The sequence below is a fragment of the Physella acuta genome, unplaced genomic scaffold (assembly GCF_028476545.2).
Source record: "Physella acuta isolate Inbredline_101_S28 unplaced genomic scaffold, ASM2847654v3 ptg001842l, whole genome shotgun sequence".
Classification (NCBI taxonomy): domain Eukaryota; kingdom Metazoa; phylum Mollusca; class Gastropoda; family Physidae; genus Physella; species Physella acuta.
The window spans coordinates 37,220-62,643 of record NW_026733351.1 but is presented as its reverse complement, the minus strand read 5'-3'; the positions used below and the strand labels follow the sequence as shown (position 1 = coordinate 62,643).

Sequence of the window (25,424 nt, the reverse complement as noted above, 5' to 3'; positions counted from 1 at the left end):
AGGAATGTTGTATACTTTTTTTTCTTCATTTGTGCATTAATGATTCAGTTGTAAACAATTGAAAGAAAAAATATGAATTTTTAAACTAACAAATTGAATTTCAAGCAATAAGTGAAACTTTATTAACACGAAAAAAATAATTGACAAAAAGTAAAAAGATGAGTGGATATATTTTTAACTCTAATTTTAATCAACGCTTATATCCTCTCCTCTATGTACATCATAAGCTCAGACACATTCATTTTTTTACACAGTAAATACAGGAACATGCACTCACAACAGTCATTGTATCTCACTCAGTTTCATGCTGATAATGCAAACTGATTCAACTTTAAAACAATATTACATATTAAAATAAATCAACTAGGCAACCTAGATCTAACTAACCCATGGATTTAAGAAGTGATCAGTCGTCAATCTAAGCTAAAGATTGTCCTTAGCCACAGCCACATTATAAATGCAGGTCTGCGAGCTTCTATTATAACTTCTGGTTTTCAACAAGTATGGAAGCATGCTGTGTGAAGACACCCTATTGGCTGGTAAAAGGATATGTTAAGAGATTCCATTGGCTGATCACAGGATGCGTTAAGAGACTCTATTGGCTGGTAATGAGCTCCACAATGCATTGAATGATTTTACTTCCTCTAGGGCAGGTCAACAGGTCCATGTCTGGCTGTGAAATTTTATCAGACAGCAGTTGGTCCAGTTCATATCTCAAGTCTCTTACCAGCTCCGCAACCTAAAAGTTACAAATGATTTAAATCTAGTCAATATATTTTTAATCCTGGATCAAAAATAATTTATTTTGAGAAAATACTTCAGTAAAATTGTAATTTATTTTGGTTGACCAGTTCTCTAAATATTTTGACCAACCCTCCCGCCCCCTCCCCAAAATTAGTTGACCAAAGTACGGCTTAAGGTTGCACAGGTTTATTAACTGAGGAGAGTAACCCAGAGAAAACCCCAAACTCAAACAAATTCTGCTTTGTATGGAGGCAAATACAGAAAGAAAAGCAGGCTCAAGTCTGAATCAATGGCGCATAATGTTAACCTCGTAATGGTGTTGGAGGAAAACCCACTCCAATATAAAAATGAAGTACAAAGAAGTTCTCCAAATTTGCTCGGAAAATGTTGATCAAATTTATTAACAACCTCACAAGAGGAACTTATTTCTAGATGAACAAAACACATTTTAAACAATTACTCCTCGCATTTAAATCTGACCCAAAAAATGCAATGTTGATCAAATGTATTAACAACCTCACAAGAGGAACTTATTTCTAGATGAACAAAACACATTTTAAACAGTTACTCCTCGCATTTAAATCTGACCCAAAAAAAATGTACAACTACTAACCTGTGGTGAAGAAGCTATAAACTGGATCCATCCGTCATCCACGGACAAGACAAAATTACCCTGGTGTAGATCTATGTGTATCCCACCCCCACCAAACAACAGTAGTGGATAGACAGACACCATTGAACAGTTGCGGATAAACACCTGTAGAAACAATACATTTTGTTATCAGGAGGAATTGAAAACTAAAAATATATTCTATAATATTTAAAAAATTATATTAGATGGTATGTAAAATGTAATTTAATAAAAAGACGAGCCTTTGAAGTTTTCACTTTCTCGTGGTAGACTAGATAGGGGCTGGCAAAGTGACGGGCTTGGAAGTTTACTGAGGTTGGATGGATGTAAACCTGTAGAAGTGATAAGTTCAAATACTTTTTAGCTAAATTAAGAAAACAAAACCAAAAAAAACAAATATACATTTTTTTAGGCCCAATTTAGTTTCGTAAAATAACTTGAGAAATTGAAAGAAAAAGTAAATACAAAAATACATTTCATAAATGCAATGAAAAATAATTAACAAAGAAAGGCAACTTACATAGCCATCATACTTGGTTTTAAATCTGAAATCTTCAGGGTTGGGTGACTTTTGAACTGATCCTGCATATTTATTTTAAAAATAGAAATGTGAATCATGTGTTAAATAAAAAAAACATGGGGCAATGGTAAAGCAGTTTGTTTACCATCTACAGACTTTCAATAACAGCTGTAACACACAGCTTATGTTAGAAAACTTCCACCCAACAATATTTTGTGGCAATGAATGTTTCCAACGCCTAATGTCTCAAATACGGGGTCAGTTTATAAATCACTGAATATATTTCAATGTTGAAGGAGATACAATAAAATCGTTTAAGACAAATCAAATTTTACAGAATTAAGGATAAGACTTTTAGAGTTTACATTAACATATCACTTGATTTGTCAAACAGATTGATGGAAAATCTAACATCAACTACTTCAACTAGAAATCTCACTTAAACATTTTAATAAGTCTCACCTGAACTGCTTTGGTGGTCTGAAACACAACTCACTTTAATTGGTCCAACAAAAAGTCTCACTTTAAGTGGTCCAACAAAAAGTCTCACTTTAAGTGGTCCAACAAAAAGTCTCACTTTAAGTGGTTCAACAAAGTCTCACTTTAAGTGGTCCAACATAAAGTCTCACTTTAAGTGGTCCAACACAAAGTCTCACTTTAAGTGGTCCAACAAAAAGTCTCACTTTAAGTGGTCCAACAAAAAGTCTCACTTTAAGTTGTCCAACAAAAAGTCTCACTTTAATTGGTCCAACAAAAAGTCTCACTTTAATTGGTCCAACAAAAAGTCTCACTTTAAGCTGTCCAACAAAAAGTCTCACTTTAAGTGGTCCAACAAAAAGTCTCACTTTAAGTGGTCCAACAAAAAGTCTCACTTTAAGTGGTCCAACAAAAAGTCTCACTTTAAGTGGTCCAACAAAAAGTCTCACTTTAAGCTGTCCAACAAAGTCTCACTTTAAGTGGTCCAACAAAAAGTCTCACTTTAAGTGGTCCAACATAACGTCTCACTTTAAGTGGTCCAACAAAAAGTCTCACTTTAAGTGGTCCAACATAAAGTCTCACTTTAAGTGGTCCAACAAAAAGTCTCACTTTAAGTGGTCCAACAAAAAGTCTCACTTTAAACTGTCCAACAAAAAGTCTCACTTTAAACTGTCCAACAAAAAGTCTCACTTTAAGTGGTCCAACAAAACGTCTCACTTTAAGTGGTCCAACAAAAAGTCTCACTTTAAGTGGTCCAACATAAAGTCTCACTTTAAGTGGTCCAACAAAAAGTCTCACTTTAAGCTGTCCAACAAAAAGTCTCACTTTAAGTGGTCCAACAAAAAGTCTCACTTTAAGTGGTCCAACAAAACATCTCACTTTAAGTGGTCCAACATAAAGTCTCACTTTAAGTGGTCCAACAAAAAGTCTCACTTTAAGTGGTCCAACAAAAAGTCTCACTTTAAGTGGTCCAACAAAAAGTCTCACTTTAAGCTGTCCAACAAAAAGTCTCACTTTAAGTGGTCCAACAAAAAGTCTCACTTTAATTGGTCCAACAAAGTCTCACTGAGTCTCACCTCAGCTGCTCTAACAAAGTCGCACCTGAGCCCCTCAAATAAAAAGTCTCACTTTATGGGGTCTCACAAAAAGTCTCACCTGAACTAGTTGAGCTGTAGCGTATATCAGGTGTCAGTACATGAACAACGTTGGGATACAACGCAGCAACCAAAATGGCGGACAGCAGCTTTGTGTTCTCTGAGTTGACATTAGCCTGAGGATTAAATGTCAGAGTTGAGGATTTAGATGTCAAGTTGACATTAGCCTGAGGATTAAATGTCAGAGTTGAGGATTAAATGTCAGAGTTGAGGATTAAGATGTCAAGTTGACATTAGCATGAGGATTTAGATGTCAAGTTGACATTAGCCTGAGGATTAAATGTCCGAGTTGAGGATTACATGTCAGAGTTGACATTAGCCTGAGGATTAAATGTCAGAGTTGAGGATTACATGTCAGAGTTGACATTAGCCTGAGGATTAAATGTCAGAGTTGAGGATTTAGATGTCAAGTTGACATTAGCCTGAGGATTAAATGTCAGAGTTGAGGATTACTTGTCAGAGTTGACATTAGCCTGAGGATTAAATGTCAGAGTTGAGGATTACATGTCAGAGTTGACATTAGCCTAAGGATTAAATGTCAGAGTTGAGGATTTAGATGTCAAGTTGACATTAGCCTGAGGATTAAATGTCCGAGTTGAGGATTACTTGTCAGAGTTGACATTAGCCTAAGGATTAAATGTCAGAGTTGAGGATTAAGACGTCAAGTTGACATTAGCCTGGGGATTTAGATGTCAAGTTGACATTAGCCTGGGGAATTAGATGTCAAGTTGACATTAGCCTGAGGATTTAGATGTCAAGTTGACATTAGCCTGAGGAATTAGATGTCAGCATTTAGATCAAATAACTGCTCATTCATACTGTTTAAACTGGTGCAGTTCTTTGTTGGGTTGTTATTGACCATTTGTGTTGTTACCAGCCCTAAACTGCATTTTTTAATTTATTGTTTAATATTATGCTGACTGTTGCATTGGCAATTCATACTTTTCTGTTGCCTACTTTTCATGTAGTAAATTTGTTATCTCTGACTTTGATATAATTTTTAATGCTGTGTTTGATGTATAGCCTTTCTTGTTCAGAACAAGACTGGAAAAAAAAACTGACCTCTTCCCCTGTGACCTTCTGGACACCATCTGACCCCCCTCTAGCAGCCCTCTCTACATCTCTCAGCCTGATGCCAGGCCGGATGAAGCCAATGTCTGACAGTAACTCCACATACTGCTGTTTCAAGCTTGCCAGCATCTAAGGGAAATAACTTTCAAATTTAAAAATGAATAATTTTATTTTAAAGCTAATGGCGATAATGCTTTACACAAAGTGAATCACATCCAGGTGGGATAACTCTTAACTTTTTAAACATTAAGTCACACGACTCTTGAGTCAGGAACAATAACTCTTACCTCAAGAGTTTTGTAAGAGAGAAAATTGTACTGACAATACTGATAAGCTTGATGTGTGTTTCTCTTCTTTGCCTCTATCCAACCCTAGAAAGACATTTATTAATGCCACAACTGGTATATTAATACATTTATAATACTGCTACATTCCTGCAATATATGTTTTCTTGACCATTATAATTTTTAAAAATTGACTCAATTTTAAGATTTATAAATGTTGGTCCTATTATTAATAATAATTTTTAATTAATCAAAAGATAATAAGGAATACATTGACAATAAATTTGGCACTCGGGTTGGACTAGTAATTTTTTCTGTTATAAGTTATGATACACCCCCTCCCCCCCTTTCCATGTAGTTACTAAAATAACCCACTGAATTTCCAAAAATATCAAATATCTAACTAAAAAAAAAAGTTACTTATTCAGAAGAATTAAAACCACTAAACTCTACTTTACCCTGATCATCAGGGACTAGATTCACTAGCAAACAGTAAAATCTGAAGCTGTTACCTTGTAAGCATTCAGCATGGTGAGGTAATCCGAGTTGCAAGTAGAAAAACTTTTCTTTCTTTCATCAGACTCTTGCTTCATACCAAAGGGAGAAACCTAACCAAGGAAACAGAAAGTTAAATGATAATACTATGTTATGGTTAAGCAGGCAGAAAGTTAAACAACCATTATGTTAAGCAGGTCTTGTCAGTGTATTAGAGTTAGATAAGGAGGAAATATGATATTACATTGTGTTGTACTGATGATTCTTGTCATAAAAAAAATGAAACATCTTCATGTACTACAACACGCACACATTACATAGAAACTACCATGGAAGATTTGTTTTTGTTTTCTAGGAATGTATGACAAAAAATTTGGACGGTTTAGAATAATTATCTATTTTGTTAAGAATTGATATTGGTGATTAAGAAAGAAGATACTGGTGTTTAAGAAAGATGATACAGGTGTTTAAGAAAGATGATACTAGTGTTTAAGAAAGATGATACTGGTCTTTAAGAAAGATGATACTGGTGTTTAAGAAAGATGATACTGGTGTTTAAGAAGATGATATTGGTGTTTAAGAAGATGATACTGGTGTTTAAGAAAGATGATACTGGTGTTTAAGAAAGATAATACTGGTGTTTAAGAAAGATGATACTGGTGTTTAAGAAAGATGATACAGGTGTTTAAGAAGATGATACTGGTGTTTAAGAAAGATGATACTGGTGTTTAAGAAAGATAATACTGGTGTTTAAGAAAGATGATACTGGTGTTTAAGAAAGATGATACTGGTCTTTAAGAAAGATGATACTAGCATTTAAGATAGATGATACTGGTGTTTAAGAAAGAAGATAGATTGACACTGGCACTTACAAAAGGTGACTTAAAGCTAAGAGTGGCAGCTATGGTCAGTGTTGAGTCCAAGCATCTAAATATAGCACCAAACAACATCAACTTGCCAATTCTGGGAACAAAAGTAAACAGTTATAAACTAATACTAAACAATTATTTTTTATCAACATTTCTTGATATACTGTTTTATAACCTTCCTTTTTGCATGGACCTGACTGAATTTATTAATGTTTTTATCACCCGTTTGAGTTATACATACAACAAAGGTTTTTCAAAAAAGCAAAGTGCCAGGAAAATGGTATAATGGATTTCAAGACATATGACCTTTTTTATATTTCAAAGTGTGACCAATGTTGTTCATGGGAAAAAGGGAGATCAAACTTTTCCATGGGACAAAGGGAGATCAAACTTTTCCAACAAAGGGAAACCACACCTCTTTCTACGATGAAGGGAGACAACACTTGATGGGACAAAGGGAGATCAAACTGATCTGTGGGACAAAGGGAGACTAGACTTCTCCTTAGGACAAAGGGAGACTACACTTCTCTATTAGACAAAGGGGGGACATTGCATCTCCATATAGAAGATATAACTAATATGGCTGCTACAGTGAAAAAAAAAATTTTATTTTTCAAAAGTTGCAGCATTAAAATAAAAAGTTTAAATTAGACCTTACCTGACATCAACAGGAAGTGACCCCACGTGGTAACCCAAAGGTGTCAGAGTCTGAGGTGTACAGAGAATAAGATTGTTATAAACACAATTTGTCTGGCTACAATGGACATTGTTCTAAATTTTATAACTAAGTCAAATGTATAGGGGGTCATCCATTTATGACGTCCACACGGGAGAGGCGGGGGGGTCAGAAAAAAATTGACTTTCGCGGACGCATGTGTACTTTTAAAGGGGAATTAAGTGGATTTTTGTGGACGGTGGGTCCAAAATAACAAAAAATTGTGGACGTCATAAATGGATGACCCCTAGCTGCAGGATAAAAAGTTGAAAGTGTTAGAATTTTAAATGTTTGGGTCAACAAACACTACAGTTTAATGTATTTGAAAATGTCATTTTTTTATCGTAAAAACAGTAATGTTAATTTGTTTGTAAAGAAAATTGAGTCATAAACCTAAAATAAATAAATATAAAAATCAAAAAATAAACAAGTTATCAACGAAAACGTCAGTAGTGTCTTACAGCCTCCTTGTCCAGCGCCCCAAGGTCTGTCAGACGCTGGACAGCTCCACAGATGGCATCATCAGACGGTGGCTCAATCAGCTTCTCTAACACATGCTGCAAGGAGACGCATTTCATTGTAAAACTCTGTACAGCATGACAGAACAGACTTTGATGAACTTATTCTGCTCATAATGTAATAAATACAAATGGCAGCTGCATGACTTAAACTTAAGCGCTCAACACATGTAAACTAACATCAAGCAAAAAAAAATTTCTTTGTATAATACTAAAAATGTAAAAAAAAAAAATTTCTAGAATGAAACAGAGAAGGACATATGCAAGTTAATCTCTCTCTCTCTGTGACCATTCCCTGTGTTGGATGGGTTAGCATGAGAAATACTTTGTCACCTTAACCCCCCATAACTGATATCAAGCACACACCTATATCATATATCCCAGAAAAAACAAGACACAGCTGGTACCATCAGATGGCCTTAGACACACCCTACTGACACAGACTTCAGTCTAATTTATTGCTTCATGAATGCCATCAAGATTTGTTTCATTAAAACACTGCACTCCTGCTTTTTAATTTTTTATTTTATATGACTATTTCAATTATTTAGGAGAGTTGCTAATTAATTATCCCATCTAGTTAAAGAAAATTTTAACCAACCTTGACCTCTTGATCTTTGAAAATGGGCAACATTTTTATTTTCAACACCAGCTGTTCCAGACAAGCTCTTTGGATTTCTGTGTCAAAATTCAAGTAAGAACAAAATATTCAAAACGTTTAACACACTGGTCTAGACATTAAGGCACGTGTTTATCGCATGCATACATCTAAACTTACTTAACTACATTGCCTATTAGGCTATATTCTGTGTAGTTCTCTTAATTCTTACAGTGCAATATGTCTTTTGGCAAGGACCAACTCAAGTTAAATGCTATAAATATCTATGATTAATAAATTATGAAACAAAATATGACCAAATTACCAAAAAATCTGGCCAAAATGACCAAATCTGGTAAGGTAACAAAATTTTTGTTATAATATTAAAAAAACAAATGGAAAAGTGGCAATGTCTCATAAATAAGTGACAAAATTTAACTCATTCACACAAATCTGCCACAATGAACTAACACAAACTTGAAGATTGTAAGCAACAAATTTAAAAAAAAACCTGCCTGGAATAGGTTGTTCTCTCAGGTGGTAGTTGAAATGATGGGATGTAAATAAGTGGAAGCAAACACCCTCTTGTATGCGCCCAGCTCTACCTTTTCTCTGTAGGGCATTAGCTCTGGACACCCAGACAGTCTCTAGGCTCTCCATGCTCTTCATCTGGTCATACCTGTGGTCAGCAGACACATTTTTAGACTGCTGCTTTAAACATTTTATTTTTAGACTGCTGCTTTCAAAATTAAATTTTAGACTGCTGCTTTAAATATGTTATTTTTAGACTTTAAACATTTTATTTTTAGACTGCTGCTTTAAACATTGTAATCATTTGTTACACAACCAGTAATCTCAATATAAAAACAGAGAACTGACATGACTAAATATTGTGGGAGAATTTAACAATAACAATGTTTTACTAAGGTTTATTTTTTTAAGCATCTAACCTTTTCTCTTTCATTTTTCCAACATCTATCACATAAACAATGTCATCAATAGTGATGGAGGTCTCTGCAATGTTGGTGGCTATAACTATCTTTGTCACACCTTCTTTGGCTTTGCTGGCAAAAATATTTTACAAAATGTTACAAAAATAAATATTCATTAAAAAAAATTGTATCTCTTATAATTAATTTTTATATGAGCGAAAAGTAAAAATATTTTTTAAAAATTGAAGTCATAAATAAATTCAATCAATTTTAATGTTTAAATTTTCCCCCAAGACTTGAAACAAAATTTAAGAGCTATGTAGTCTTTTTATTATGAAAGCAAGTATATTTTATGAACTGGCAGGCCACATTGGCTTTTGTGTGACCAATGCAGGAAAAAATGTTTGAATTTAAAGACTTACACAAAAACTGCATTCTGTTCATAAGAAGATAGGGTTGAGTGCAGAGGTATGATATTATACCTGAAACAACAATTCAATAAGTCAAAACATTACTCAAACATTTTCTAAAATTCTCCAATTTCAAGACCAAAAAAAACACTATCTAGTGTTCATCTAAAACTTGATTTACTTAGATTGTCCAAACTCTGGCGATGTCTTTATCATGTCATAGAGGGTTTGAATTTCAGCAAACCCTGGCAGAAATATCAATATTGCGCCTACATCAGGAAACTGAAACAAAGGATAGTGTACTCTATATAATTAGAAAAAGTTTCTGGGAGATTAAGTAATTTTTTAAAAGAAAATTTTTGGCTTAACATATACATACTAGTCATAATTTTTTCAAAGAATTTGACAAGAAGTTATAGTTACATGTTACAAAAAGAAATGGCCGACATTGAAAGAATTGTTTTACCTCATGCTCTCCCGACTTGATCCAATGTAAGAGTAGTATGATGATGTCATAGTTAATTTTATCCATGTCTGTCTGGTGCAGAGCTTTTATAGTGGATTGGCTGTAATCTACGAGAATATAATATCATCAGTTTTAACGGTGGATTGGATGTAATCTGAGAGATAATTATATCATGGGCATATTTTAAATAGTGGATGGATGTAATCTAAGAGGCACTAATATCATCAGTTTTAATTGGGTAGGATTTTATCTGAGGGAACATTACATCATCAGTTTTAATGGTCAATCTGGAAGTAATCTAAGATATCATGGGGGCACAGCTTACATGTTGGATTGGAAGAAACAGAGAAAATAACAGCGCAGCATTAATTTAAGAAGTGACAGATTAAAACAAAAACACAAGACATACTTTTTATTTGTTGGCTATATTGTAGAATGCAACAAGTCTTTATTAGATCATGTGACTGTCACATGACTATCACATGACTATAAACAGATACCCCCCCCCCCCCCCCATAACCTACCTGGGTATCGCATCTGCAGCTGTGCAGTTGTCAAACACATGTCAGGTGACTTGTCGCTGGCAGGTCGAGGAGTTGTTCCGTCAGACTCCAGGTCATGATCCCAGTCCTCCTCGTAAGCATCCAGCCCTCCCCCGTATTTCTGGAATCCACCACGGCCACCCTTAGTTGAGCGAGCGTAAGGGGACTTTTCTTCCAACTGGTACCTAGGTATAATCTTTCTCATTAATATTTGTTTTCATGTTCATGATTTCTTATCTGTTGGCTTACTTTCTTTTTTCTACTCTCTGTTCCATATTTTATACTGAACAATCATATCAATGTTTGTTTTGTTTAATTATTTTTTTTCTGTATTCTATGTTTTGTATTTTCCTGTTTTGAAATTATTCTTACTTCTCCAAGTTTTAACTCCAATGTGATAAGCATATGTTTTTAAAAAATTATGAGCTTAGTTATATTATGTTATTATTTTTAAAATGTTCATTAATAAAACTTTACATCTAGAACTAATGCAAAACATTGTGATCTTAATTTTCTGTAAGTTACACACAGCAGCCAACCACAAAGCAGGATAGACCCAAGTAATTTATTTGGACAACCTGGACTAATTTGAACCTAAACCTTCGGTCAGTCACAACGCTATCCACCAAACAAACAGCTCTAAACAAAATCCCATAGTTTATACCTTATACAAGCAATTAGTTCCTGTTCGTTAAACACTGACTCACCCAGTAAATTCAATCACATCCTCCAGAAAAAACTGCTCAACTGGGAATGTCCTTCCTGAAAATGTCATTAAAAGAATGTGACTACGGGTACAAAACTAACATTTTTTTAAAATGTCATGCTTGAAGAAATATTTTTAACAAATTACAGTAAGCTTACTAGATCCCATTTATAATCTATTTAATTTATAATAAACTATAATAAGCATTTTTTACTTACAATTTTACTGTTTCTAAAAGAAAGGTCCACATCTCCACCCCCAACGCCACATCCAACTTTTCTATGTCGCAGTAACACTTTTTCCATATCCCAGCCCCACTTTCCCATATCCCAGTCCCACTCTTCCACATTCCAGTCCCACTCTTCCACATTCCAGTCCCACTTTTCCACATCCCAGTCCCACTCTTCCATTTCCCAGCCCCACTTTCCCATATCCCAGTCCCACTTTCCCATATCCCAGTCCTACTTTCCCATATCCCAGCCCCACTTTCCCATTTCCCACATTGCCATCCCACTTTTTCACATCCCAGCCCCACTTTCCCATGTCCCAGCCCCACTTTCCCATATCCCACTCTTCCACATTCCAGTCCCACTTTCCCATATCCCTGCCCCACTTTCCCATATCCCAGTCCCACTCTTCCACATTCCAGTCCCACTTTTCCACATCCCAGCCCCACTTTCCCATGTCCCAGTCCCACTTTTCCATATCCCAGTCCCACTTTCCCATATCCCAGCCCCACTTTCCCATATCCCAGTCCCACTCTTCCACATTTCAGTCCCACTTTCCCATATCCCAGCCCCACTTTCCCATATCCCAGCCCCACTTTCCCATATCCCACTCTTCCACATCCCAGTCCCACTTTTCCACATCCCAGCCCTTTCCCACGTCCCACTTTTCCATATCCCAGTCCCCCTTTCCCATATCCCAGTCCCCCTTTCCCATATCCCAGCCCCACTCTTCCACATCCCAGTCCCACTTTCCAATATTCCAGTCCCACTTTTACACATTCCGGCCCCACTTTCCCAGACCCACTTTCCAAGATCCCAGCCCCACTTTCCCATATCCCAGCCCCATTACACCAACAAGCCTTTAACAGCAGCCTCACCTGGTATCTCTAGAACAGGGCAGCCACCAAAGTAACAAGAAAAAAGATTAGCATTCATAGTGGCACTCATCAGGATCACCTTTAGATCAGGTCGCTTGACCAGCACGTCCCGTAAAATCATCAGCAGGAAGTCACTGCATAAGTGGTTATTAAAAAACTTTGATCAATTGCTGTTTTGTGTTTTAGCATAAGTTTGAAATATTGTCTACATTAATGCTAATATCAAAACATCAAAATATTAAAATATAATATATGATATACAATATCAAAATAAAAACTAAAATATATGAAGGTTTTTGTAAATTCTAAGTACTATGGATTATCAATAAATCAAGCAGAAAATTTTTTAGTTATTTTTTTTTCAAACACATTTCAACATAGATTATTTTCCTATAACACTTCATGCACCAGTTTTATTAATATTATTACATCCCATAAATCATTCACTCATTAAAATGCCATATAAATCACCAACTCACTAAAATCCTATATAAATTATACACTCACCAAAACATCAAATAAATCATCCACCCACCAGAATACCATATAAATTATCCACCCACCAGAATACCATATAAATCATCCACCCACCAAAATACCATATAAATCATCCACCCACCAGAATACCATATAAATCATCCACCCACCAGAATACCATATAAATCATCCACCCACCAGAATACCATATAAATCATCCACCCACCAGAATACCATATAAATCACCCACCCACCAGAATACCATATAAATCATCCACCCACCAGAACACCATATAAATCATCCACCCACCAAAATACCATATAAATCATCCACCCACCAGAACACCATATATATCATCCACCCACCAGAATACCATATAAATCATCCACCCACCAGAATACCATATAAATCATCCACTCACCAAAATGCCTCATACATTAGCTTATCCATTAAATGCCTCTACAATCGATGGATTCCATCCAGCCAAGCTCCGCATCCATCTCACAAGCCTAAACACTAGCCCAGACCAACCTTTCTTCAGAGCGCTCATGCACTTCATCAATGATGATGTGGCTGACCCCTTCCAGTTGGGGGTCAGCCTCCAGCCGCCTCAGGATTATTCCTATGGTACAAAACAGGAGTCTGGTGTATGGAGACTGAAAGACAAACATCAGGATTATTCCTATGGTACAAAACAGGAGTCTGGTGTATGGAGACTGAAAGACAAACATCAGGATTATTCCTATGGTACAAAACAGGAGTCTGGTGTATGGAGACTGAAAGACAAACATCAGGATTATTCCTATGGTACAAAACAGGAGTCTGGTGTATGGAGACTGAAAGACAAACATCAGGATTATTCCTATGGTACAAAACAGGAGTCTGGTGTATGGAGACTGAAAGACAAACATCAGGATTATTCCTATGGTACAAAACAGGAGTCTGGTGTATGGAGACTGAAAGACAAACATCAGGATTATTCCTATGGTACAAAACAGGAGTCTGGTGTATGGAGACTGAAAGACAAACATCAGGATTATTCCTATGGTACAAAACAGGAGTCTGGTGTATGGAGACTGAAAGACAAACATCAGGATTATTCCTATGGTACAAAACAGGAGTCTGGTGTATGGAGACTGAAAGACAAACATCAGGATTATTCCTATGGTACAAAACAGGAGTCTGGTGTATGGAGACTGAAAGACAAACATCAGGATTATTCCTATGGTACAAAACAGGAGTCTGGTGTATGGAGACTGAAAGACAAACATCAGGATTATTCCTATGGTACAAAACAGGAGTCTGGTGTATGGAGACTGAAAGACAAACATCAGGATTATTCCTATGGTACAAAACAGGAGTCTGGTGTATGGAGACTGAAAGACAAACATCAGGATTATTCCTATGGTACAAAACAGGAGTCTGGTGTATGGAGACTGAAAGACAAACATCAGGATTATTCCTATGGTACAAAACAGGAGTCTGGTGTATGGAGACTGAAAGACAAACATCAAAACAAAAATCACAGATGAGCAATTAAGCCTTAATTAGTGGACCAGTTGTAAAAAAATTAACAAAATCTTTTTAAAAAAATTTGTTTACTTAACTGGCGAACACTAGAAATTGCAAAAAAATAAAAATCTGGCCAGCAGTGTAGTAAATATTTTCATAACTTGAATCATGGGATTTACCAAAGTAAATTCATGGAGCACTAATCAATAGTATATTGAAAGGACTACATTTAAACTGTTTACATAAAGAAAGTCTAAACTGTAACAAAGAACTTACCAACATATTTATAATAGCTTAACTAGACCATTATACAAACTGAAGTAAAATTAAAATAAATAATGGACTTAAATAAATTTTAACAATGAAACAATTTACCGTAAGACTTTCCAGTCTGACGTTGTATCCCACGGAGCGCCCCAGTTTCTCGGCTCTCTCATTGGCCACACGCTGAGCTACGGACATGGCTGAAATCCTCCTGGGCTGAGTGCACACAATGTTGGTGTTGAAATCTCTCTGCATCAGGGCAGCGTCCAGTAAAAACTGGGGAACTTGAGTAGTCTTGCCACACCTAGAGGGTCAGATACTTGTGAGTAAAATAAGTACTGATGCTTGGTTTAATAAAGTGTAAAATATTAATGCCTGCATGTGATTGTTGGCTAGACACAATAATAAGTAAAGTTCCCCGACCAAACCTGACTGTCTATGGGGCAAGTGAAGTAGAGTTCACCTGTTTCTGTGACCTCAGCATATGAAGGGATAGTGTGGCCCAACCGCCTTTACTTTCCCTAACGTGAGGTAAGTTCCGGTCAGAGCTGGGTGGACTGAGGGACTGTCTACTGACTTGAACCCAGATTAGAACTCGAGACTTGCGGGTTAGCATTCTAGCGCTACCGCTAGGCCACTTATAGAGGATCAGCAACTAACTACTATTTTATTCATATAAGCTCAAAACATAACAACCATAAGATGAGGGAGGGAGGGTTGTTCGATAGATAGCAAAGCTATTGAAGCAAGCCAATGATGCCATCTAACTGAAAATTGTTGCAACACTTTTCATTCAAGGAAAATATTTTAACATCATCCAATTCTTCTGGCCTATTGACAGTCAGATCCAAAAAGGTTCACATTACCCCTTACAATATTAAATTAGCAGATCATGAGGAATGAGAAGACAAGACATTTTTTTAAAAACACGGCAGCATCCCTGTCACTCACCCTGTCATCCCACTGATGACAACAACTTGGTTGCGTTCGATGACCTCTAGCACCATGTCTCTCATTTCCCAGGCGGGGAGTCTCTGCCTCTCCACCTGCATGTTCTGGTACTGCTTGAGTCCCTGCCACAACAAACATTTGGGTTGCAATCATTATATACATCTTTTAAAAAGTAAAAAGATCATGGACAGATTTCAAGGAAATTAAAAAAAACTACAACATATCTTCATGAGATTGAAAAAGATAAACTGTATTGTTTTATTTGTTTCCTTTTTTTTTACTTTGAATGCATCAGAATTTCCCAAACATAGACAGATCCAAAGAAAATAAAACAAAACTACAACAAAATATATTTTCATGAGGTTGAAAAAGAGAAACTTTATTGTTTGATTTATGTATCCGTTTTTTTTTTACTTTGAATGCATCTGAGTTTCCTAAACCATGGTCATGATTGTAAGAGTCAGAAAACACTAATATTACTTTTTTAACCTCAATGCCAGTCTATTTTAATGTATTCAATTGATACAGCTATAACTGACACTTTCTAATTATCTGAGAAGAGTTCAGTGAATATGCTATAGTCCTTCATTATTTTTTATGTTTTCTTTGAAAGAAAGTCAGCATAAAATATAACTTCTTTGACTAAAGAGCTGATCTAGCACAATTTAAAACTTATATCTATGAAGATGAAATAATTTTAAAAAATAAGGATAACTAATGCATAATCTTTTTAAAAGACAAGTAACTCACTTTCTTCTGCATGAATTCCTCTTGAAGTATCTTGTTCTGACGTTTAATTTCAATGGCATCGTACGGCTGCACACTTTTCTTTTTTAGCTGAGCATACCCTTCATGTCTCTTTTGGACGTCGTCATTTTTTGGTTGGCCGTACCGTTCATTTCTCCCAACATCCTGATCTCTGTTGAACTGTCTGCTGGCCAGATTTTGTCCACTGGAAGACTGGAGTACTGTGAGTGGCCAGGCGGGCTTTGGTGGGCTGAACAGCTTGGATTGTTCTATCGTGACAGGTCTGCTGATAGCAGGCGGGGGCAGGGAGACTAGCAGCTTTAACTTATCTACATCCTCCAAGGCATTTACAATGGTAAAAATACAGGGGAGATGACATTCGGCTGATTCTTTGGCCACTGACATCAAAAACTGAGAAATATTAAGGCGGGTGTAAGCTGGGAACTCTTCAATCCTAGAAGAGAAAGCCAGTAAAGGTGGTTCATAAGGGTACTTGTTCCCTGTAGGAAACCTAATCTCTATACTGAATGGTTTGACTGAATTAGCGCTCTCCAAAGCTTTGAGATTAGAATATATAGGGTGAGAAAGTTCCGCAGACCTGGACACATTATCAACGGGCGCAGCGTGCGAGTACCGACACCTGTCCTTGAACCTACACTGACCTTTAAAATAAAAAGGACAGAGTTTTTTATCTAACCGTGTACCGGCATTGACCACTGGAGATGCGAGGTTAACCGTCTCCACCAGCTCTGGCAGCTCTAAATTCAACATCCAGGTTCTGTTGGGAATTCTTTCCTCAAAGTCAGCATCATATATAGACTGCAGCGCCATCTTCTCTTCCTCCCTGGCTTCCAGCATCTCCTCCTCAGAGAAGTCTGGGGTGCTCTCAGTGCTGCCTGTCACCTTGAGACTGTTGTTGAACAAATCATTGAGGAGGTACTCCTGCGCTTCACCTGCATCCCAATCACAGATCTGAAGAGCTTCTAGGCAAAGGTCTGAGCTGAAACCACAGCTAAACGAAATATAAAATACAAATATGTTACTAAAACATTGCATGGAAACAACTACTGTATACTTGACATTCTGCTAGGTTTGAGTTTAATAATGTGCATACAAATCCCAGTCCCACTCTTCCACATCCCAGTCCCACTCTTCCATATTCCAGTCCCACTTTCCAATATCCCAGTCCCATTCTTCCACATCCCAACCCCACTTGCATCAATTTCTAATTGTGTATGACCAGTTGTACATACATCTGAGTATAAGTCTGATTAAGAATGATTGCGTAAAGTAACTGTGTCTTAAGTTTTTTCTTAGTCTTATTTTAAACCATTTAAAAATGTACAGCGATTAAAAAATTTAGCAAAATGAAAACCAAACAGCAAAAAAAATACCTACCGTTGAAGTTTTTTTATCGCAAAGCTATTTTCTTGACCAACTGCCTTCACGCTTCTCTCCCTTTGAACATCCGAGTTGAACCTAATAGCATCCTGTACCTCAAGAGTGTGATCCGTCATCCAGTAGTCGTTATCTCCCCTATAATCCAGCTCGTCATAATTCTGTTCATAATCAACGCCTACATCTTCTTCATCACTGGAACAGAAATGGTAAGTCATGACACACAACATTTACTATAGTATAGTACCCCTATATCACAGAAGGGGATGAGCTTATCTATCAATATAACGAAGAAACAAAAAGATGGTGTTACTTTTACAATCCTTTATTTTAAAGGATTTTTATGCTTAAAACTTCTACACTAGCTAACAACAATAAAATAAAAATACAATAACCGGAGACTGAAAATACAAGATTATACAACTATAAATTGGAGAGACTAAAAATATTATTGAATTAACAAATATGTACAGAACATAAAACTGACTACTGTTCGCAATAAGATTGCAACTTTTAAAAACTATGACACAGTTGAAAAGACCAGCCACACCTGTCTGGCACCTCTCTACTATACACAGACTCCAAAGTTCTCCGGACCATTTCCTGGTTCTCCTCACTCATGAAGAGTCGCTGCATCTCAAGCTTGACCTTTGGCCCTGAACCTCGACCTCTGGCACTGCTGGTGCCGCTGAATGCGTACCTGTGTCAGTTAAATGTTAATTTTTTATTTTTTTTATTTTTACAGTGACTTGCAGGGAATGAGTTTTTAATCTAGATTTCAAACAAGAGTTGAGAACAAAATGGATGTTGTGTCTATTTTTTATATATAATGCTTAATGGGGTTATGGATATGTTACATTAAGTTGAGGTTATGTTACATTGGGATGGGGATAAGTGTCTCAGGGATGGGGATAAGTGTCTCAGGGATGAGGATAAGTGTCTCATGGATGGGGGATAAGTGTCTCAGGGATGGGGGATAAGTGTCTCAGGGATGGGGATAAGTGTCTCAGGGATGGGGGATAAGTGTCTCAGGGATGGGGGATAAGTGTCTCAGGGATGGGGATAAGTGTCTCAGGGATGAGGATAAGTGTCTCATGGATGGGGGATAAGTGTCTCAGGGATGGGGATAAGTGTCTCAGGGATGGGGGATAAGTGTCTCAGGGATGGGGATAAGTGTCTCAGGGATGAGGATAAGTGTCTCATGGATGGGGGATAAGTGTCTCAGGGATGGGGGATAAGTGTCTCAGGGATGGGGGATAAGTGTCTCAGGGATGGGGATAAGTGTCTCAGGGATGAGGATAAGTGTCTCATGGATGGGGGATAAGTGTCTCAGGGATGGGGGATAAGTGTCTCAGGGATGGGGGATAAGTGTCTCAGGGATGGGGGATAAGTGTCTCAGGGATGGGGATAAGTGTCTCAGAGATGGGGATAAGTGTCTCAGGGATGGGGATAAGTGTCTCAGGGATGGGGATAAGTGTCTCAGGGATGGGGATAAGTGTCTCAGGGATGGGGGATAAGTGTCTCAGGGATGGGGATAAGTGTCTCAGGGATGGGGGATAAGTGTCTCAGGGATGGGGGATAAGTGTCTCAGGGATGGGGATAAGTGTCTCAGGGATGAGGATAAGTGTCTCATGGATGGGGGATAAGTGTCTCAGGGATGGGGATAAGTGTCTCAGGGATGGGGGATAAGTGTCTCAGGGATGGGGATAAGTGTCTCAGGGATGAGGATAAGTGTCTCATGGATGGGGGATAAGTGTCTCAGGGATGGGGGATAAGTGTCTCAGGGATGGGGGATAAGTGTCTCAGGGATGGGGATAAGTGTCTCAGGGATGAGGATAAGTGTCTCATGGATGGGGGATAAGTGTCTCAGGGATGGGGGATAAGTGTCTCAGGGATGGGGGATAAGTGTCTCAGGGATGGGGGATAAGTGTCTCAGGGATGGGGATAAGTGTCTCAGAGATGGGGATAAGTGTCTCAGGGATGGGGATAAGTGTCTCAGGGATGGGGATAAGTGTCTCAGGGATGGGGATAAGTGTCTCAGGGATGGGGATAAGTGTCTCAGGGATGGGGATAAGTGTCTCAGGGATGGGGATAAGTGTCTCAGGGATGGGGATAAGTGTCTCAGGGATGGGGATAAGTGTCTCAGGGATGGGGATAAGTGTCTCAGGGATGGGGATATTATATGCAATCCAAAATATACTACCTGGGGAAAAGTGCCATATGTTGACCACATGCAACAAGGCTAACTTTGCCCTTTATCATTCATTTGTAACATTTACACAAGTTGAAAAATCACTTTTGTACCGATAAAAAAAACTATCCTTTTCTTAGGAATAACAAAAATTCACTACCATAAGCAGAAACTGTTGAGCTCTATCCCACCCACACTTTTGATTCTGTCTCGAGTGTCCAAGACAACAAGTGACCTACCCCTGATGATTGGAGCTCGTGTTCTTAGCTGCTTGGTGAGGATTCGAATGTGGGACATTTACAACTGGCCCATCAAGAGAATCATCAATGTCAAGGCCACCTTTTCTTGATGAAGACCAACCAGCTTTTGCACCCTTAACTTCATTGCTTTCTTTTATCAATCCCCTTCCTTTAGAAAAAAATAAAGGTTAGGTAACTCTCTTTAAACATCCGGTATTTTAACTAAATAAGCCTACTAATAAAAACACTTGAGAAAAGAAAATTACCTCTGCCACCTCGACCTCTTTTATTGTGTCTCCCTCCTCCTCTGTTAGGTCTACCTCTCCTCACACTCTCCATACTCAAACACTTGTTTAGCACATCACGACGGGAAACTCCAGAGCTTCAAAGGATTAAAATTCAATCAATGGGGACACTGAACTCACATCTGTATGCCAACAAGAAACTGACAATACAAACCTTTCACACAGTGCTTTGAAGAAACATTCTTTGCCTTAGTGTCTATGCCTGCCTTAGCTGGCAAACCAAAAATCTGGCAAACACTAAATCTAATTAATAATACTCAAATTTGAGTTCTATTAAAAGATGCCAGGCACTACACAACCTATCCGAGATAGCTAAAAGCATTCATTATTCCACATTTTATTTTCTTTCCATAAGTAGCACAAAGCTGAACCCCATGTTAGCATGAGATCAAAGATATAATTTTTCACTTAACACATCAGTATCTGCTATTCCCATCTTTCTCATGTCATTAGTCAGTCATCCTTTATCCCCATTTCTTACAGGTTTCTCATTTTCATATGTCAAATAGTGACAAGATACTAGTGAATACCTTAAATTTTAACTTCAGTTTCACTGGGTTTTGCTGCAGTTTTTCTTCAATGAGGGTCAACTGGATTCACATTTGCTCTTGATACTTCCAAAATGTTGTGTTAACTATTAAACTGCTGAGAAATAAAAATTAATTCTTTTAAATTTAGGCCTCATTCTTTACTCAGTGTAAACCTTAATATATAATATTCAAGTACATCATGGGCCCATGTCAGTCTTCATATTTATTAATTAGGATCTAATAAATAAATAAAAGTGGAAGACTTCCTTCTATATCATATAGTACAGACTTTTGGATATACTGGAGTAGAGAGACAGAGAGAAATATTTTTTTTTATAAGTGATATCATCTCTATCTGTACAGAAGTTATGATTATCTTTTTCCCATTCTTTTGTCAGGCCTATACTAAAATATATTAGGCCTAAAAAGCTACATAGCCAAGTTACAAATATCCTCTCTGTTATGGTATTACTGTATTATTATACTTTATTATCTCATATTTCCCCCCCCCCACTTCACCCCTTTGGAACTCCATGTCTTCTTTGTGTCAACTGCTTGCTAGTCTTCAATGTATCCCCCTGTGCCCTGTTGTCAAGAAAAACATTCCCAGCTGCAGCTAGGCTGTGACTCAGTGAAAACTGAGTAAATGGTGTGTTTTATTTTGGGTGTGGGGAAATTGCGAGACGCGAAAAGCGAAATGGCGAGGCGGGAAAATGCGAGAAGGGCGCGAAAACGGTCGGTCACGTAACTTTTTTGTCTCGCATTTTACCACAAGCCGATACTTACGCTGGGTGGTGTTGAAATGCGAAGATTTCTGCGAAAAATTTACCGCACCCGATTTTCAGTGGTATTTGGTCCAGACTTCAAAGACGTTTCGTTTACATTGTTAAAACTTCCGATTTTTCCGTCGCTAGAGATACTGATGATTTGTCAACTCTGTCTTTTGTGTGGAACGCAGAGGCCGCCTGATTTACCGTCTTTGAAGATCGCCGTGCCTGGATCCGCTGCCGCCGCAAACATATTTTTTACCATATAAATCTAAGCACAAGGAAATGCCTACATCATTTGGATACAACAAAATAAAGTGACGTCACCGATATTATCAGTTGCTCGTGCTATATCGTAAGCTATGGGCCTACTTCAAATATTTTTAAAACCAAGTTGAACTTATCTGAATTTTTTGGTTTTGGTGGTGGTGTTATTTGGGGTCTTCCATAAATGACGTCACACTCGTAGGGGGGGGGGGTCTGTAATTTTATGACCATGTGTGATGAGGGGGAGGAGGGGGGGTAGATGTGAAGTCACACTATAAAAAAGCAATGTTAGAAAAAGAATTTTAGACGTTTTTTCGCGTTTTAGAAAACTGTTTTAATACATTGTAATAGGAATTGATTAAAATACTTTATTTTGACCGAAATTAGACAAGATTTTGGGAAAATATCGATGTTTTAAAAAAACTCAACTGCTGGTGACAACAATGAGCAAGACATTGCCAAAATTACAGAAATGAGAAAAAATACAAATTATAAAAAACAGAAAACAGATGTTGAGCGTGCGGATGATGATGATGAGAACATGGGTGCCAGTGTTGTTTGTGGGATGAACGAGGAGGTCAACTGTGATGAGAATGTGAAATGTTGTGAATGTGGATTGGAAGAAGTAGCAAAAGAAAAAATGTATAAATGGGAGTCTAATGAACTGGGTTGGGTGTACTATGTGTGAAAGATGGTGTCACGAGGTGTGTTTGAGGAGTGTTTTAGAAGATTTTGTTTGTAAATTTTGTTTGTAATTAAAATTACTCAATAAAAAAATAAATTGCACTTTTTAGAATTCTTTATACTTTTACACTTTTTGCAAGTACAAAATTCCATAAATAGATGTTGCAAAATATCTCTCCTGCTGACAAGACTATACCAATTCACAATGACACAGCTCACGTTTGTATAAACATGAGCGGGCTAGATTTTTAAAATTAATGCCGACTGAGACGAGATTTTCCTCTCGCTAACAAGAGCGGGCGATGACAGTAGCACAGCAACGATGTTAGGATTTTTAAATAGATAGATCTAGATATAGATCTATCTATCTTCTTAGTATCTAGATAAAAAATAACACCATACAACACTCGTGTTAAAGGGTATGGTTAAATGCTTGTTCATTTTAAAAATATTTTTAAAAATAATTGAAATAAATAAAGATGAAAAAAAAAAAGAAAAAAACTTTTTTCGCAAAAAGTGTCTCGCTATTTACCCTTAATTCCGCAGGTATGTCTCGCATTACCTTCTCGCATTTTCCCGCCTCGCCATTTCGCTTTTCGCGTCTCGCAATTTCCCCACACCCTTTTATTTTAGCCTCAAATAAGCTAGAACCATCAAATTTTGTGTATGGTCGATTAGAGATATATAGATCTAGATCTATCTCTAGTTTTCATTTAAATTGTTTAATTTTTTAAAAATAAAATTTCGTAAGAACTGCTAGATCTAGATTCTACTGTGTTTCAGTACAGTTGTTTCAGGATTGCCGAATGGAGTGGAGGAGTTGAGGAATTTGAATGAGCCACACGACCACTGATGCCGTTAAGCCGTTAAGCTAATATGGCCAAAATACGAGATTTAGAGATCTAACGATAAACTACCATAATACTAAGAAAGTGGATCTATAATATAAAATAATAAATAGACAGCCAACAACACATCATAATTGTTATAAACTGCTTTTAGTTGTTACAACTGACGTTTTTACCCAGAAACTATTATTGTTTCACTTTCAACCATTAGCCTTTAGCAGTCTAAAAATCGAATGCTTGCATCATAACTTTCGCATTTTAAACAAACACAAATCAATAATGTATTAATATTATCGGGCTACAAATTTCCGGTTTTAACATAACTGAGATATTGCACGCTACAGGCCTACATAGAAGTAAGATTCATCATGTAAAATTAAGATGTTTACTTTTAAAAGTTTATTTTCATTGTATGAGATGAATTGGAAACTCGCTGAAGTTGAATGCGCAAAACTATTAGAACTGTGATACAATGATAGCATACATTTTATTAATTTTAATAAATTATTCTAATACATTTCTCTGGTTTGAAAACGATGAATAAATAGTTTAACGTGTTTTTTACATTATTACGCTATCATTCCTTTTTACTTTCTCGTATACAGAGTAGAGGAAGTATTGTAATCGTGCATAAAAATCATATGAAATTTTGACAGTTTGCGTCGTTTTCAACCTCAGTACTTCATCATATACGGAGTATAGGTGACTAATTTTAATGGGGCTAAAATTACAGCTAGGTTGATGGAATTTCATATATAAGTATTATATCAAATTTCTAGTTCTGTATCAACTTTTCAGATATTTCCGGTAACCGGGAGTGGCACTTATTCTACTTCCGGTTTCTCAAAAGCCTATAACTGATTACTGCTTCAGTTAGGTAGACGACATTTCACGTATACGTATAAGATCTAATTCTCTAGTTTCTGTCAACTTTTGAATTATTTCCGGCGACCGGAAGTAGCACATGAATTTATTTTTAACTTGATTTCTCTGTCTATCGTCCGTTACGGTCAGAAACTTGCGAGCAAAATTTCGAACACTTCTACCGTACCGAGTAATTTTAAACTTTTTACGTAGGTCAAGACTCTATAATACAATGTATTGTGACATAAAATGTTACCTAATTAGATGATTAATTTACTGTTTGTAAAATAATCAAGGTTTTTTTAAAAATAAAGTACAAATGTTCTGCATTGTTATACACACATTGTTTGCTGTTCGTTTGGTGTGCAATTCGTTTTTTTACGAGATTCGATTCTGTTTTTGAAAATTCAAGTATTAAAAATTGATTCCAGTGCCATTCCAGTGCCATTCCCCTTAGTGATATTTAAGAATATTTCGAGAAAGTTTAGGGGAGATCACTCACGCTTTTTTAACTTGAGGCTACTTGTACAACTTAAAAAAAAAAAACTATCAGAAACTATTTCAACATACAACACTCATTTCTAAAAATACTAGATAAGAAAGCATAAGTCAAGGAAACAACTTGTTGTGATATATTCAGTGGCGTAGCGAGGTCGGGTGTCACCCTGTGCGGCACTTAATGGTGTCAACCCCCAGAGGCGTAGCGACCCTTCCCGGCGCCCGGGGACAAACTTTCAATTTTTGATTTGCACCCACCCCCCTCAAACTTTCCTTTTTGCACCCCCCCCCTCCACCCTTGTCGGGATTTGTCGAATTTGCTCTTAAAAGACTTTTTAACACTCGAATTAATCACTTAATTAAGTGGAATTATCATTTTTCTCTATATATTTTGCTATTTTTTGCTTTGGTGTCACCCCTCTAAATTGGGTCACACGGTGCAGTCCGCACCCCCCCCCCTCGCTACGCCACTGGATATATTTCTTGCGGCTTAAAAAATAAAAAAATAAAGCTCCCCTAAACTTTCTTGTATTATATTTAGGAATGAGGTAACACTGTACAATCGGGCTGTTAAAATAGTGGAGTTTAAGACAAAATCGCTTCTTTTTTTAAATCGAGAAAATATATAGGAGAAAAAGTCTTAA

General features: G+C 37.0%; 1 protein-coding gene across 1 annotated transcript; it reads right to left on the bottom strand.

The window, feature by feature from the left end:
* Positions 1-93: 93 nt before the first annotated feature.
* LOC131930773 (putative ATP-dependent RNA helicase DHX57) lies at positions 94-23,639 on the bottom strand. Its single transcript, XM_059287390.1, has 30 exons — positions 23,595-23,639; positions 20,853-20,964; positions 20,284-20,399; positions 20,018-20,186; positions 18,138-18,287; positions 17,588-17,782; positions 16,193-17,201; positions 15,443-15,564; positions 14,603-14,795; positions 13,247-13,371; positions 12,238-12,371; positions 11,134-11,188; positions 10,409-10,611; positions 9,885-9,991; positions 9,600-9,700; positions 9,431-9,490; positions 9,027-9,140; positions 8,592-8,755; positions 8,080-8,156; positions 7,422-7,517; positions 6,904-6,953; positions 6,249-6,339; positions 5,394-5,489; positions 4,885-4,968; positions 4,589-4,726; positions 3,528-3,642; positions 1,896-1,957; positions 1,618-1,707; positions 1,358-1,501; positions 94-739 (listed from the first exon to the last, which is right to left on the bottom strand). The coding sequence occupies exons 3-30, from the start codon at positions 20,354-20,356 to the stop codon at positions 596-598; spliced, it is 4,161 nt and encodes a 1,386-aa protein (XP_059143373.1). The 5' UTR covers positions 20,357-20,399; positions 20,853-20,964; positions 23,595-23,639; the 3' UTR covers positions 94-595.
* Between the last annotated feature and the right edge of the window lie 1,785 nt (positions 23,640-25,424).